We start from the raw sequence: 15,972 nt of genomic DNA, 5'->3' as shown, positions 1-15,972 counted from the left end.
TTCAACAGAAAAGATACACTCCCTAAGTAAGTGATGGCTAACCTTTTTTGTCATCGTGTGCCAAAAGTGCACATGTGCGACAGCACGTATGCGCCACCGCACCCATAATGCACTGGGTGTAACCTCCACCCCCGAGTATCCTGCCCCCTGTGCATGAAACCCCCCTCCACGCTCCCCCTGTGCATGTGCGCATAATCCCCCTGGTTGTGGGCCAGCTGCTGGTAGAGCATACAACAATAGAGCGTACGCCCAGAGCGGCCACTGCTGGAAGACTCAGTTTGGAAGTCACTGAAAAAGCTATGCTGGGATGGCAGTGGCGGAGGGGCTCTGGCTCTGCGGGGTGAGCTGGGCCAGGGCATCGTGAGGCTGGGAGGTGCGAGAGTGGAACAACTGCTCGCGCAACCCCCCTCTCCAGCCATGCAGAGCGCCATTCACTGGCATTTCAAAGGCGCCAAGCCGCGGGAGCCGGGCAGTGGCGAACAGGCGCTCATGCGGCTTGGCGATACCCCTAGGTCAGTGAATGGCACTGTGCCCAGCTGGAAAGGGGGTTTGCTGGATGGTTGCTCGTGGCTGTTGTGTTGCGCTGCTGCAACCCCAAAACAATAAACCCTCCCCTCATAATAAGGCCTAAGCCATATTTTGTGGGTAAAAAGAAAATAAGACCCTGTCTTATTTTCGGGAAACGCGGTAGCCCCATGCCATGTAGGGCTTTAAAAGTGATAACCAGCCTCTTGAATTGCATCCAGAAATTCCCCTATCAAACTGACACGTGTTTACCATCAAATCCTGTATCCCACCTCGAGTTAACTATCATAATGTACAATACAGGTTGTCCTCAACAGCTCGCTTGATTACCATTCAGTAGAATGGCACTGAAAAAAGTAATTTGTGACCATTTTTCACTTATGACTATTGCAGCATCCTCATGGTCACATGATTTACATTCAGATGCTTGACCACTGACTCACATTTATGATGGTCCTGCGATGATATGATCCACTTTTGCAACCGTCTGACTACCCAAGCCAATGGGGAAGCTACGCTCACTCAATTTAACAACAGCAGTGATTCACTTAACAAATGTCCCAAGAAAAGTCATAAAATGGGGCAAAACTCACTTAACAAATTTCTCACTTAGCACCATAAAGTTTGGGCTCAATTGTGGTCATACATGGACGACTATCTGCATGCTTCTAAGTACAGGAGTGCTGGGAATGAGATGTCTTCAGCATCAACCTTAAACGCTACTGCATTTGATTCAGACAGTAAAAAGAACCAAGTATAATTAACTGTTCACATTAAAAATACCTGCTTTAATTGGCCGGCACTGTATTATCTGTATTTATCTTTATGCTATTTAGAAAAGTGGTGGGCAAAAGAATATTTAGCTAACTTAAACTAATCTAAGTCTCTAGGGACAGAAGAATTATATCCTAGGGCAGTGTTGGCAAACCTTTTTGGCACTGAGTGCCGAAACAGAGGCATGCATGTGTGTGTGCTAGAAACCAGAAGAGCAGCTGCCCAATGCACGTGTGTGCGCCGGGAAGATGATTTTTCTGGTTTACAGCATGTGGATCGGCCACCTGGTCTTCTGGCGCACATGTTAAGTTAGCTAAGTTAGCAGCTGCTCTTCCTCCTGTGCATGTGAAGACCAAATGTTGTGCCCAGAGATATGGCTCTGTGTGCTACTTCCAGCACCCATGCCATAGATTGGCCATCACGGTCCTAGGGTATCAAAGAAACTATCTGAGATGATTGCAAAACAACTGGTGAGGACCCAGAAGACTGTTGTCCCTGCCTGAAGAAAACGGGAGGAGGAGGAATCAGGAAATTATAGGCCTGTCAGTATGATGTCTAAAGTCCTCAAGTAGTTTATTAAACAGCATATTTGTGAGCACTTGGGTAGAATGGCTATTTATAAAACCGGCATGGGATTGTGACACCAACAAGGCATGCCAGATTATCCTTATCTCCTTTTTTGAACAAGTTACTATCTTAGGATATGCTGTGAATATAGGGGATCTAAGCATAGCGTTTGATAAAATGTTGTGAATATCCACCAGACATGTCACCCGGAAGGCAAACCCTGCCTCCCTCCAACTGCATCTTGCTTATTTTGGCCATGTCACGAGGGAAAATTCACTGGAGGGAGAAATTATGCTTGGAAGAATTAGTGGTAAAAGGAAAAGCCACCAAAGAACACAGTGGCTGGACATGATCAAAGCTGACACCAGCCAGAGCATAGAACAACTCAAAAAAGTGCAAGATTGGAAGATGTGAAGAGACCTGGCCCATAGAATTGGCAAGAGTTGAATACAACTGAATGGGTAATATCGTCATCATCAACATCATCATCCTGTGAATATCTCCATTAATAAAATGGCAGAATATGGACTATATCAGTGATGGCTAACCTTTTTGCCCTTTTTGTTGGTGAACCCTTTTTGCCATTGCGTGCCAAAAGCAGGGGGAGCGCAGGGGGGTCATGTGCGGGTGTGCCCACGCCCATAATTTTATGTACACGACCCCCCCTCCCGCACATGCATGCACAACCCCCGCCCTCTCCTCCGCTTTTGGCACGGGATAGCACAGTTGTCCCGTATTTCGCCCTCCCCAGGCTCTAGACGCTTTCTAGGAGCCTGGGGAGGATGAAAACAGCCTCCCCACCCCCCAAACCCCAGATGCCCTCTGGAAGCTTCAGGAGGCTTCCCTGAAGCCTCCGGAGGGCGAAAAACGGCCCTACAGGAAGTCCATTCCACCTCTGGTTTGCGTGTTGGGTTGACTATATGATCAAACTATTAGATGGACTCCTATCTGAGTGATTCTATCTGACTGATCAACTGAGTACTCCATCAAACTGTCCATTAAGTACATCAAGATCACCAAGCACACCAAGATTGGATATTACAAAACCTTTTGTAGATTTTAATGGATGTGGACACCACTTTAATCTAGTTGTGGGAAGGAATGTCGGGCTTACTCAAGGGATATAGTGAGCATAAGGCATGTATCAGGCACTACTGCAACTTTCTTATATTCTTATGTTTGGGACATTCCTTGGACAGATATGGACTCATTCTCTGCAATCCTTACAGATTTTTTGAGGAGGATTTCAAAAGGGCAACTGTGTGTTTAACAGGACAGCTATGAATTCGACCCTTGTGACTCGATCCACATTTCATAAATACCACAGGGACTCCCAGGGAGCTTGAAGAATAACATATTTATTACAACACAAGCTTTTGTGAACTACAGTCTACTTCGTTAGTTGTTTATGCCTCAATAAATGTCTGAGTCTTTAGGTGAACCAAGATTGCTCCTTGTTTTCAGCTGCAACAAAATAATAGGGCTGATCTGGAAACGGTTATTATTTCAGGCAATCGGTTGACAAGTCCAGGCCACGAACAATCCAGTAGAATCCGCCATTTATTGTTAACACTGACTTCCTCGCTTATTACCCCTGCTGAACTAAAGGAGTCCAAAAGTCATCCATGTCTGACCTACCAGAGAACAACTTCCTATTTTGAATAAAAACAGGAAAAATGGAGGCAGGGGGAGGAAAATAAAGACTGATATTGTAAAAGAAATATTTGAAGCAAAGGCAGAAAATAATAATAATAATAATAATAATAATAATAATAATAATAATAATAATAATACGATTTTCAGAAGGTACCATGGTGCATCATCTTCTTGATCTACATTTCATAGCCCTGCTGTAGATGAGACGTCCTCCATCACATCTGAATGACAACAGATTGGGCAAGACATAGGTAAAGATAAAGGTTCCCCTCGCACATATGTGCTACTCGTTCCTGACTCTAGGGGGTGGTGCTCATCTCTGTTTCAAAGACAAAGAACCAGCACCGTTGAAGACGTCTCCGTGGTCATGTGCCCGGCATGACTAAACAGCGAAGGTGCACAGAACCTTCCCACCAAAGGTGGTCCCTATTTTTCTACTTGCATTTTTATGTGCTTTTGAACTGCTAGGTTGGCAGAAGCTGGGACAAGTAACAGGAGCTCACTCCCATTACGCGGCGCTAGGGATTCGAACCACCGAACTGCCGACCTTTCTGATCGACAAGCTCAGCGTCTTAGCCACTGAGCCACCGCGTCCAATGGGCAAGACATACAAGCAGGTAAATAACAAGACAATGAGCTAAGCTTTGGGGAAAGACAGCCTGTTGTATCTGCCAGATGTCGAGGGAAGCACAGGAAGAAACTGAGGGAAATCCTGCTCATTTCTTCATTGACAAATATAAACAGTAAATGGAAATAGGCGAAGACAGCAAAGGGAAGAACAGGAATTCTGAGGTGGTAACACAGGAAGGAAAGGAATGTAACTTTGAAGTTAACTGAGTTTTATCTGATCATCTGGAGCATTTTTTAAAAGAGGATTCTGCTTGTGGTTTCTTCTTAATGAGGCATGGTGAGACAGACTGCTCTTGTTGTCTCATAAGGGCCAATGTCATCTCCAGGAAATTGCTATGGTAGCTATATGGATCTGCAAACAACCACTTGTGTTGTAAACTAGGGAGCAAAGGAACTTTCTGATCATAATCCAAGTGTACTTCTTGTAAATGAGCAAACCTTTCTGGTTTCCACTTGTGTAACAAAGCAATAAAAAGGGGGAAAAGCTATACACTTCTAAAGTAAGCTTCCGAAATGAGTAAAATTTGGAAAGAAAGGAAGAAGCGGTTTCTGAAATGACGGGATTTTGTTTGTGCTTAGAGACAGCGATAGGCTTACCCCATCTCGGTGGAAATTCATAGCAAGTGTTTATGTTTAACCACTTGCTTTGTACAATGCAATTAAGAACTGTAAATAAAAATGCATGCTGATATTTAATGAATGAATAAAAGAGTAATGATACAAATGAACAGAATCCATTATGAAATGGATTAGAAATATGCCGGTTTTCTTAACATTATTCATAATAAAAGTTCAGTCAAACGAATGGTGAATGCACTTTATTCAGAGTGGAACTCCATAAATTAGGATTCTCAATTTTCTATTTGAATTGAATTTGAATTCCATTGAATTGCACATTGCTTATGTGCAATCAAACTCATAGTAGTCATGGAGAAGCACAGCTCGTAAGTAATAGTTTAACATGAAGCTAAAATAAACCCCAGAGCACTTTGCTAAATGATCAGCTCCAAATATTTCCCATTCTATTACTTCCCAAGCTACAGAAACATTAGGAAATGCACTATAAAAGGGAAAAGTACACAAAGGACTTAACACACATCTGCAAAGTACTTTATAGCAACTTGCATATGTATATTATCTTATTGCAATTCCTTACAACACCTCAAAAGTACTATCTCCATCCTCCTTACAAAGATAGAATTAAACTTGGCTTCTTAAGAATTGGCTTTTTGAAACTATTTCCAGAGCTCTCCATTGATTGGTGTTTTTGAGCTTCTTAATTTCTAGTTCGAATTGTACCAACTCTACATACGGAGACACATTATAAAAAGTATAAACCAGAATTTCAACTTTGTATGGCTCAGAATCATATGATTGGAGCAGCATACAGGAATAAAGTTTTTTTTTAAAAAAATAAATGAATAAATATTATAATCTACTTGCACCCTTAATTTCAAGCAAGAATGAATAGTCAACCTTATTGGAGATCACTCTTCATTTTATATGCATGTAAACACAAAAGATATATAATAAAAAAAACCCTTCCATTTTATGCCCCTGTGTAGTCCCTTAATTCAGAGTAGAGTCAGAGCAACTGGATCGAGTTATGGGTTTATGGCAACAAAGCATGAAAATCAGCATGCCTTTGCTTTTTACATTTTCTCCTAAATCATGTTGAGCACTTGATCAAAGATCACCACCTATCTCTGTCATGGACAAATTAAAACAAAAATGTCCTGGATTGGGATTTTAAAAATTATAAGTACAAGGTAATTTAAGGCAAATTATGCAACTCTATTGAAGACATTTTTCATGTTCTTTACTTACTCAAACAGAACACATATCAAATCAAATGTAAATGAAATATAAATATGTAAATTAAATACTAATATCAAGTACAAATATTGACATGCAGACAGTCTCTAGCCTTTTTTGAATAACTAGCCACTTGGTAACAATTGCAAAGTTTCTACGGTTTACAAGTTACATCTTTCTCCCAAGCAAAGCACTTTCCATTGAATTCACATTCATTGAATTCACATCAGTGATGTTACATGCACAATCCAATAGGAATACTTAATGGGATATGTGACACACAGGACTTGATGTCATAGGACAAATCTACTACAGTCTGTCATACTATGTGGCATCATACTACTGTCTGATATGCTACATGGCATCAAGTCATCAGGAACCCCTTTGGGTCATGCATGGGACAACATTAATGTGAATCCAGTGAATGAGAATTCACTGCAAAGTGCCTTGTTTGGAAGAAATATGTAACTAGAGATGCTATACTCCTTCTCTCATAATACCCATATTGCTACAGTAGAAGTTTTACAGCTCCTGTTTTGCACCAATGTTCCTACTGACAGGATGTTTCCTCCTCCGTTAGGTACCAAAAACACCTTGATATGGTGTGAAAAAAGCAGCTACCTGTTTTTGTCATAAATTCCATTTTTCTTCTTTGTGAAACAGACATTGCCAATTAATACATTCAGTGTGTTTGGTGTGATAAGCAAACTTTTTTCCCATACATAGTACCTCTAGATGGAGGATAAAGGAGAATCCCATGAATTCTCAGGTGTATTCGAATGAGATCTTTGAATCTGGTTCAAGATGCATTTCTGTTCATATTTCAGCCTTCTGTAATTCATAAGTCCGTCCCTCCTTCCTTCCTTCCTACCTTCCTACTTACTTACCTACCTACCTGGAGCCCGACTTACCCCATAGAGAATTTGCAAGGACAGGTCAGAGGCGCAGAAGCTGCAATTGCTATGGGTCCTCTTACCTGGGAATAAGTCTGACCTACTGAACTCGGTCCGAGTTACTTCTGAGTAAATATTTGCAACCAGCTCTGCAAATACGGCTAGAGGGTGGCACCCTCCCAGGATGAATATAGCACGAAGCTTAAAATGGAGATGAACCGCAGGCTACCCGATGCTCTCCAGAATGTTTTGGGACTACAACTCCGAAAACACTTGGTGTATATCAGAACGGGAGTTCTAGTCTTCAACCATTCGAGAGGGCTGCAGGTTCCGGGGCTCATTCAGAACAAAACCAAGCGATCTACCGCGCGCGGATCCTTGATTCAAGTCCCATCCACACGCTCCCCCACCCACGGATCCGGCGTGAAGCTGCGGCCTCGGGATCCCTCCCCGTCCTGGATTGCGCGCCGTTTCACCGGACGCTCCGTTTTGCAGCCCAGAAGCCCCACTATAGGAAACCTGACTCGACGCATACAACTCTGCGAGCGATCCCGCGCGCCCTCACCTCTCTCGCCGCCCTGGATGGCGCGCACCACGTCGTCCGCGTACTTGCCGCTCTCTTCGAAGGCGAAGTCGTCCAGGTGCAAGCCGGCCTCGCGGAAGACCAGGTGGACCCCCTCGGCGGCGAAGAAGCAGCTGCGCTGCTCCTTGTCGTCGTGGTAAACCAGCAGGACGCGGCTCCACTTGCGGTGGCGGAAGAGCGCCAGAAACATCTCGCCCATCTTGGCGTAGCCCGGAGACACCCGGGTCAGGTGCGAGTACTCGCCCGTCTTGGGGCTGAAGCCCGCGGCCAGCGCGCCGGCCGAGATCATGGGCAGGTTCCAATGGGAAGCCAGTCGGGCTACCGGCGCGGCGGCGTAGTCGCACACCGGCCCCAACAGCAGGTCGGGCCACTCCCGCTTCAAGGCGATCATATCCACCAGGCTGAAGAGCGCCCGGTTGCCGCAGTCCGAGTCGCTGTAGAAAAGGCGGAACTTGTAGCCCGCCGGCAGGAGCGAGCCGTTCGCCTCCAGGCTCCGCACCGCGTACTCGATGGCCGGCCTGACCCGCGCCAGCGAGAACAGGTACGCGTCGTCCTTGGGCAGCAGCACCAGCACCCGCAGCGCGGTCTCTTCCTCGGCCGCCGCCGCCGCCACTTCCTTCTCTACGCCCGGAGCGCCGCTGCCGGGGGCGGGGGTGGCCAAGAGCAGCCAAGCTGCCAGGCTGCAGAAGCAGCAGCTGAGGAAGAGAAGGGAAGGCATGGTGGCCAAAGCAAGAGCGGGCGTTAAATTTATTTTCTTTTCTTTCTATTCAGCGGTAGAGAACCCGAGGCGCACCAAGGTGGCGGAAAGGAGCGAGCGAGGGCGCACTGAGGAAAAGTTTCGAGGGCTCCGCTCGGAAGGGGCGCCGTCTGCTCCCTCTCGCCTCTGGATTCTAGTCAGAAATAGAGGGTGAATTTGCTTCGCGCTTTTGGGAAGGGACGGTCTGCCGCCCCGCTACAACTTTCCCGCGCCCCGTCCTCCATGTAACCGTAAGAATAAGAGAGCCAACTGAGGCGCCAGCATCCTCATCATCGCCCACTACTACTTTTTCTTCCTCCTCCTCCTCCCCTCCGCCCGCCTCCCCAATCTCTCTGCCTCCCGAGTGAGCTGGGTCGACGGCCGTCCTTGCCGCTCCCGGCCTCATAGCCTCTGTTTAAATACTGCGGCTGCAGCCCCGCGCGCCCGGTCGCCAGACACGCGGCGCGGCGAGGCCGGGTTTGCGCTTCGGGGGGGTGAGGGCGGGCTAGGGAGGAGCCATTGCCAAACGTCCCCTTGGCTTGGCTGGCCACGCCCACCTCTCTCTCTCTCTCTCTTCCTTGGCTCCTCCCCGCCCCGCGTTCACACGCTGCCTCTTCGCCCTCGGGTTTCTCCGCCGCTTTTGTTCTGGGAGGCTGAAGCGGAGGCGGAGAAGGGGAGACGAGGAATCTAGACGCCGACCACCGAGGGCCAGGAATCGTGCGCCCCTGCTTGGGGGATGGTGGCGCCCTTCATCCTCCCTTGGGATGGGGTAGTCCAAATCCAGGCTGCGATCCTGCTTGAGCAGGGGGGCTGGACTAGAAGACCTCCGAGGTACCTTCCAGCTCTTTTCTATTCTAATAAGTGAACTAAGGGAGCACTGCACACCAAGACAACTAGACACAAGAACAGTTTTTTCCAGAACGCCATCACTCTGCTAAACAAATAATTCCCTCGCCACTGTCAAACCATTTACTAAGGCTGCATTACTATTACTATTAGTCTTCTCATCGTTCCTATCACCCATCTCCTCCCACTTATGACTGCAGGACTGTAACTTTGTGGCTTGTGTCCTTACTATTTATACTGATATTGTTTCCTGATTGTTTATTTGTATCTTATGACTATCATTAAGTGTTGTACCTTATGATTCTTGATGAATGTATCTTGTATTTTTATGTTACACTGAGAGCATGTACACCAAAGACAAATTTCTTGTGTGTCCAATCCCACTTGGTCAATAAATAATTCTATTCTATTCTATACTATTCTGTCTATCCTCAGCATCATGCCTGGGAAACATCATGCCTTGAGCCCAACGTGGAGTTGGATCCCTGCAGAGATGAGGAATCTCTTCTTCGCAGAGAATCTGCTTTGCATCCTGGAGAATCAAAGCTCTCTGAGTGGATTAAAGGCTTAAAACATTTGAAGGAGATATTTGATAAACAGCTTGGGATAAATAGACAAGGAATATAAAATCTACCCATTCCAGCAATGGAATAGGCTCTTAGAGCAAAATTGCAGAAAGGTGATTGAGTTCCAAGAACAAGCCACTTCCTATATGGTTAAGAGAGGGGAAGCTACAGATTGAGAAAGACAGCAAGGCTTTAAGTTGTAGCGATCATATACAATAAGGTTGTACTGAGAGCTGTCAACACGTTTAGAAGTATTTATTTGTATTTGTTTATTCTGTCGTGTTTATGTAGTGTATATTGGAAGTGGTGACCCTTTGAGAGCTTTATGCAATGAAATTTCATTTTAATATATGCTGATTAGTGTCCATTCACTGTAGCAATAAAGTTAGTCTAAGTCTAACTGGAACACGTTGCCTCATAAAAAGATATACCCTATTTTTTGGAGTATAAGACGCACCGGAGTATAAGATGCACCAAAGTTTTTGAAGAGTCAAATTTTTTAAAAAAGTTTTTGCACTCTGCAGTCCTCTCAAAAGTGACCCATTTTCCAGTTATTTCCCCAAAAAAGGCATGAATAGCCTTTTAGGGGGCTTGCAGAGTGCTCTTGTGGGATGGGGGGGCAAAAATGACCAAAAAAAGCCTGTGGTTTGCAAAAACAGGCCTGTTTTTCATTACAAAAGACCATGGATAGCCTTTAGGAAGCTTGTAGAGTGCTCCTGGGGGCTGTGGGGGTAAAACTGAGCAAAAAATGGTCCTTTTTTTGCTCATTTCTGCCCTCCCCAGCCTCCAGGAGCTCTCTAAAAGCTTCCTAGAGGCTATGAAGGGGTGGGGTTTCGGTAGTCAACAAATGCTGTATTCAGTGTATAAGATGCACCCAGATTTTCAGCCTCTTTTTTGAGGGAAAAAGGTGTGTCTTATACTCCAAAAAATACGGTATTTCTTGTTTCTGGAGGTCTTTAGAGGTTGGATCTGAAAGTTCCTGCACCAGACAGAATGGCCTTTTGAGGTACTTTTCAACACCAGATAGTCTTCCATTACCTGGTAGTCTTAAAACCATTCGTTGAGAGACTCAAAAGTTACAGCATTGAAAAAAGTAAGTTATGACAGTTGCAGTGTTCCCGCTATCTCTTGATCAGAATTCAGACACTTGAAAGTCTCATCATGAAAGATGATGCTTTTCTTTTTGTGTTTTTTTTTGTAATAAAACTAATAAAAAAATTTTAAAAAAGAATTCAGACACCAGCACGTACTGCAGAGTCCCGCGGTTGCCTTTTGCAACTTTACTAGCCAATAAGTGAATCATGTGGTTCCCTAACCCTAACCCTAGCCAATAAGGAAAGTGAATAAGTGAATCATGTGGTTGTTAAGTGAATCTGGCTTCCCTAACCCTAACCCTAGCCAATAAGGAAAGTCAATGAGGGAAGCAAGATTTACTTAAGAACTGCAAGATTCACTTAGCAACTGCAGTGGTTCGCATAGAACCTTAGCAAAAAGGATAGTAAAAATCTGGCCAACTCACTTAACACCTTGCTTAGCAACATAAATTCTGGTCCAAGTTGTGGTTTGGACTACAGTACTGTTTTTAAGGTCCCTTCCATCTAGCCATAAGGGATACAAAAACCTTGAAAAATGAAATAACCATCATTATAAAGAATTACAACGTATGGGTTTGGATTTACAGATATTGTACAGAAATATGAATGTTGACCTACTCTGTGGGTGAAGGTTACAAACTGGTGAAAATCTTCTCTACATGCACTTTTTACAATTTAATTAAATAAATAAATCACATGCATGACCTAAAATCTGTAGAAGCACAGTTGTGTAATAAATGTAGATTGTATTTGTTAAGGACTAAGAGCATGAATCTAGATATCAGGAGAGAGAAAGGTTTATATATTTGGGGGGAGGGAGGAAGCAGGAAACAAAAGTATCATTCAAACCACATGAAAAATAGATTAATACTCTTTGTTTCCAGGATGTGACTTGGAACAGCAGCCCTAATCTATATTGATGTACCCTGTTTCCCTGAAAATAAGACCTCCCTAGATAATAAGCCCAATCGGGCTTTTGAACGCATGCACTAAAACAGGTCCTCCCCCGAACATAAGCCCTCCCTAAAAATATTGCAACATAGCAGCAGCCATGAGGTAACCACACTTGCTGCCTCCGGCACCTCAAAAATAATAAGGCCTTCCCGAAAATAAAGCCAAGCGCTTATTTCAGGGGTCAAAAGAAAATAAGATCCTGTCTTATTTTGGGGGAAACACAGTAGGTTTTAAGAGAGAAGTTTATGAACAGTTACGTGCCTTACAAACTAATTAAGTAGAACCACAAAAGGTAATTCAGACAGAAAGTAAAATGCACATAAAACAATAGATAAATATATTAAATTACAATCAGTGAGTTCTTCATAACAGACCTTTAATGCTGCAATAAACTCATACCCTAACAGGAAACAGTCTTGATTTTAGATGACATTGTCTTAGAATGTGTGCTTTTATTCTTTCTCACCCATCTTCTGCCTTAACTAGTTCCAGCTAAGGGAAATAGAAATGAACCCTTTGATTGATGTTTTATTGGCTAATGTGCTTTTTTAAGCTTTTTATAGCTGGGTTGTTTGTGGTGGTGTTTTAAAAAAATAACAAGCCAATCATAAAACATTCAAAACAACATGAAATGGAATTCCCATGCTTGGCCACCAGCATGTACTGCAGAGTTTCAGATAAAGCTGCAAAGAATCCGATGGGCTATTTCATACCTGGAACCTTTTGAATACCTTTGTTCAATAGATTCCACATGAAACTGCATCATCAGTTGCATATTAATGCATTATATCTGTATCCAACCCTAATGCAAATCAATGGAGAAGATGGACAGACTTCAGAGTAGATTTACAAGGCAAACCCAGGTTGTGTTAATGAAGGGATTCATGTTGAGGAGATGTCAAGCAAAGAGACCACACAAGTTGCGCCAACAAAGCCATTTGTGTTGCATTGGAGTGTCTTGTCTCTTTTTAGTCTCTTGCTGTCAGACCCCAAAAAACCAAGACGTATAGAATTACTTCTAAGCAGTTTCCTTTACTGCTCCTCACCGATAGACAGAAATCTTATTAAACCAAAGCAAATACTTCCATTTTCAAAGATATATTCTGAGAATTGCTAAGAAGAGGCTGTCTTAACTCTTTTTCTCCCAACAAACAATCTAAACTTCACTGTCTCTTGGTCCTCTGGAATGAAGCCCCTCCTGGGAATCCAGAGTACATTCCATCATACTTGCTAAAGTCAGAAGAATCTTCCTGGAGACAGCGTGGTGGAGAAAGTAAATCAAAAAATTATAGTACTGGAAGAGACAGATAGAACCTCCCACCATGCTTGTGTCAGGGTTCCAAGTAATACCCCCAATGAAAGAAGACAGTGAAGCTTGAAGTTCCTCAAAGTTCCATTTTATTAGAGATGTCATATTGGCATATTTGGGAAACCCCAAATCTGAAATTGTATAGGTTTCCCCCACCCAAAAGAGTTCAAGTATCTACCCAGTACTGACATGTCCATCATATGATCCAATCAAAACACCTTCCCAACTGGAGATGCCTCCTATTCACACCCCTCAAGGTGCAAGGCAGAATGTCCTTGACTCAGAGAAAGGTATGTTATTATGACTATCTATCTCCACAACTCCATACAATCCCCCCTCCCAGTTTCCCACAGACCAAATGTGGCAGGCCTGAAAATCCAATGCCCAAGACAGCTTCGAGGTCTGAGAGCTTCTTCATCAAAGTTTGGTAGCTATGGCCAGAGAAGCTGTGTGGAAGAGGGGCTGAGAAGCAGAGGAAAGCACAGTAGTACCCATATTTTGGATCAATCTTAGAAGGGGCCTATTCTGAGGAGCATCCCCAATGATGCTTTCCCCCCAAAAGATACCTGGACGTTCTTGGTGTTTTTCTTTGAAAATGTTTCCCTTCTCATTCAAAACTAAAGAAGCTTCTTGGATGTGAAACTAAACATTTTAAGAGAAAAAAAAAAACCCAAGAAAGTCCAGTTGCCTTTTGGAAAAAGGCATTTTTGGGACAACCATAATCTAGATGATTGAGAATCTAGGTAGACACTCTCAGAGGAGCAGTTTCTAGTGGATGAGGTGCTCAAGCTTTCCTCAAAGGGGAACAACTTTCCAAGATTTGCGTCAACTTAATTCAGAATAATTTGTTTCACTTTGTGGTCACAATAGACTACAAATTTAGTTCTAACTAAGTCCCAGGGGTGGACTTCAAAAATTTCAGCAATGCATTCTCTACCCAGTTGCTGGGTGGGTGTGGCCATGGTGAGCATGGCCTAGTTGCCCTCCTGCAGCACAGCAGGGGGAGGGGCGTTTTCACCTTCCCCAGGCTTTGGAGGCTTTCCTTGAACTTCTGGGGGAGTGAAAACTGCCTCCCCCGGGTTTCAGAGGCCTTCCGGGAGGCACGTTTCACACTCTCCTAGAGTCTCCGTGCGGGCCCTGCGCTTACTTCACATCCAAAATGGACTGCATGGAGACTCCGGGGAGAGGAGGGGTGGGTGGGGCCAGCCAGTGGTGGGATTTGGAAGTTCTCCGTACCAACCATAATATTAGCTACAGGTTCCAGCAAAAGTATAGCAGCCCACCCCTGCTAAATTCCCTGAAACTGAATAAAGTAATCTAGGATTGTACTGGTGGAAGAGTTTGTCCAGTGCATTAGGTATGCCGCTCACAGAATTCTCAAACATTTGTGCCTGTCAATGTTTTGTAAGGTAGTGCTGTGAACATATGAACATTTCAACATTAGGATCGTATGGTATCCTATAACTTGGTGGAAGCATTAAGACCAGCTTAATCCCAAAGGTGTTTTTTAAAAAGACAACTGGACATTCTTGTTTTTTCCTTGAAGATGTTACGCTTCTCATCCAAGAAACTTCTTCTATGGATTAAAGAAACTTTTTGGATGAGAAGAGAAACGTCTTCCAGGAAAAAGCAAGAAACTCCAGTTGCCTTTTGAAAAAAAACACCTTTGGGGCAACCATGATCTGGAAGACTGAGAATCGTCATAGGCATTAAGAGCAACTTAATCTTTCCCATTTACACTGAAGTCAGTGGAAAGGGTACTAACTCTTAAAACACTTTCTGTTGACAAGGCAAAGTACAAGAAATGAAACAATGATCTTAAGCGATTCAGGCTCCCTCCCCCCCCCCACAATTTCCTTTTATAAATCAGCTGAAACAAAGGGCTGTGCTTGCTAGGAATATGGTGAGCTGAAGTCCCGGCACATCTGGAGGACACCGGCTTGAAGAGAGTCGCTGTAGAGAATTAAATAAATTCACATAATAATCTTAGTCTCATTTGGGCTGGATTCACTCATCATTCTAGGCCACAACTGAGCCAGTTTGTAGTAGTGGTGGAAGTGCCAAAAGAGAAACCAGGAGACTTCACATAGGGATGAAGTCAGCTGGATGACTTTGGACCAGTCATTCTGGCAGCGGGCTGGACTAGAAGACCTCCAAGGCCCCTTCCAACTCTGCTATTGTATTGTATTTTATTCTTCCTCAGTCAACCCACCTCAGGGTTGTTGTTATAGGGAAAAAGAGAAGCAATGGTGTTATGTATATCCCTTTGAGTTATACAAAATAAAAGGCAATATAAGTATTATCTTGCCTTATGACTGGTTGCTTAGCAACCATATGAAGTTCTGATGGACCCTCCCCTCAGGGATTTATGACCTGATTCTAAATGCCTGGTCACATGGTCACATTTTGGGGAGGTTGGCAACTGGCCAGGAGATATGGCCATTTGTAGCGCCCTGCAGTCATGTGACCAAAGTTTACAATATTTTTGCCCGAAAATAGCATTTACTTTCAGTTTCTGTCAAAATCTATCCTATTATAAATAATGGGTTTGCTTAACCATAGTGGAATTTGATTAATGATCACTGCAAAAAGGATCTTTAAATTGGATCAGTCACATGGAGATCTGCTCTTATGACACTATGATTTATGATCATAACTGCCAGACTCAATCATGGTTATAAGTCAAAGACCATCTGTAAACAAATATAATGATAAATAATGTGACCATATTTGGGGACTATATTTTGAGGGTCTATATATGCCAAACTAAACGTAGATATGCAGTTTGTTCAGCTTTTATTGAATAAGCCACAACCTAGTAAACCATGTTACAAGTGAATGTGATGTGTGAATTCTAGTAGAATTCTACTAGAGCAGGGGTGTCAAACTGGATTTCTTTGAGGGCCAGATCAGCATTGTAGTTCTCATCCGTGGGCCAACGGAGGTGCGGTGGGGGTGGTAGCAGGGGGAGAGACGGGACAGATGCTTCCTGCAGCACCCTGCTGGTTAAAATGGGCCACGGGC

General features: G+C 43.9%; 1 protein-coding gene and 1 long non-coding RNA gene across 3 annotated transcripts in view; one reads left to right on the top strand and one right to left on the bottom strand.

The window, feature by feature from the left end:
- The window catches only part of NPR3 (natriuretic peptide receptor 3), a 76,720-nt gene extending 68,502 nt beyond the window's left edge, over positions 1–8,218 (bottom strand). For both annotated transcript variants that reach the window (XM_032213464.1, XM_032213465.1), the window contains exon 1: positions 7,426–8,218. In XM_032213464.1, coding sequence (XP_032069355.1) covers positions 7,426–8,161 — 736 coding nt within the window. In that variant the 5' untranslated portion in view covers positions 8,162–8,218. The remainder of the gene's footprint in view (positions 1–7,425) is intronic.
- LOC116505956 lies at positions 7,893–9,590 on the top strand. The gene is made up of 3 exons (XR_004254990.1): positions 7,893–7,984; positions 8,215–9,010; positions 9,461–9,590. It is a non-coding gene; the product is annotated as an uncharacterized LOC116505956 (long non-coding RNA).
- The last annotated feature ends 6,382 nt before the right edge of the window (positions 9,591–15,972 follow it).

This window comes from Thamnophis elegans, chromosome 3 (assembly GCF_009769535.1).
Source record: "Thamnophis elegans isolate rThaEle1 chromosome 3, rThaEle1.pri, whole genome shotgun sequence".
Classification (NCBI taxonomy): domain Eukaryota; kingdom Metazoa; phylum Chordata; class Lepidosauria; order Squamata; family Colubridae; genus Thamnophis; species Thamnophis elegans.
The sequence above is the reverse complement of the archived record's forward strand: the minus strand, read 5'-3'. Positions and strand labels throughout refer to the sequence as shown.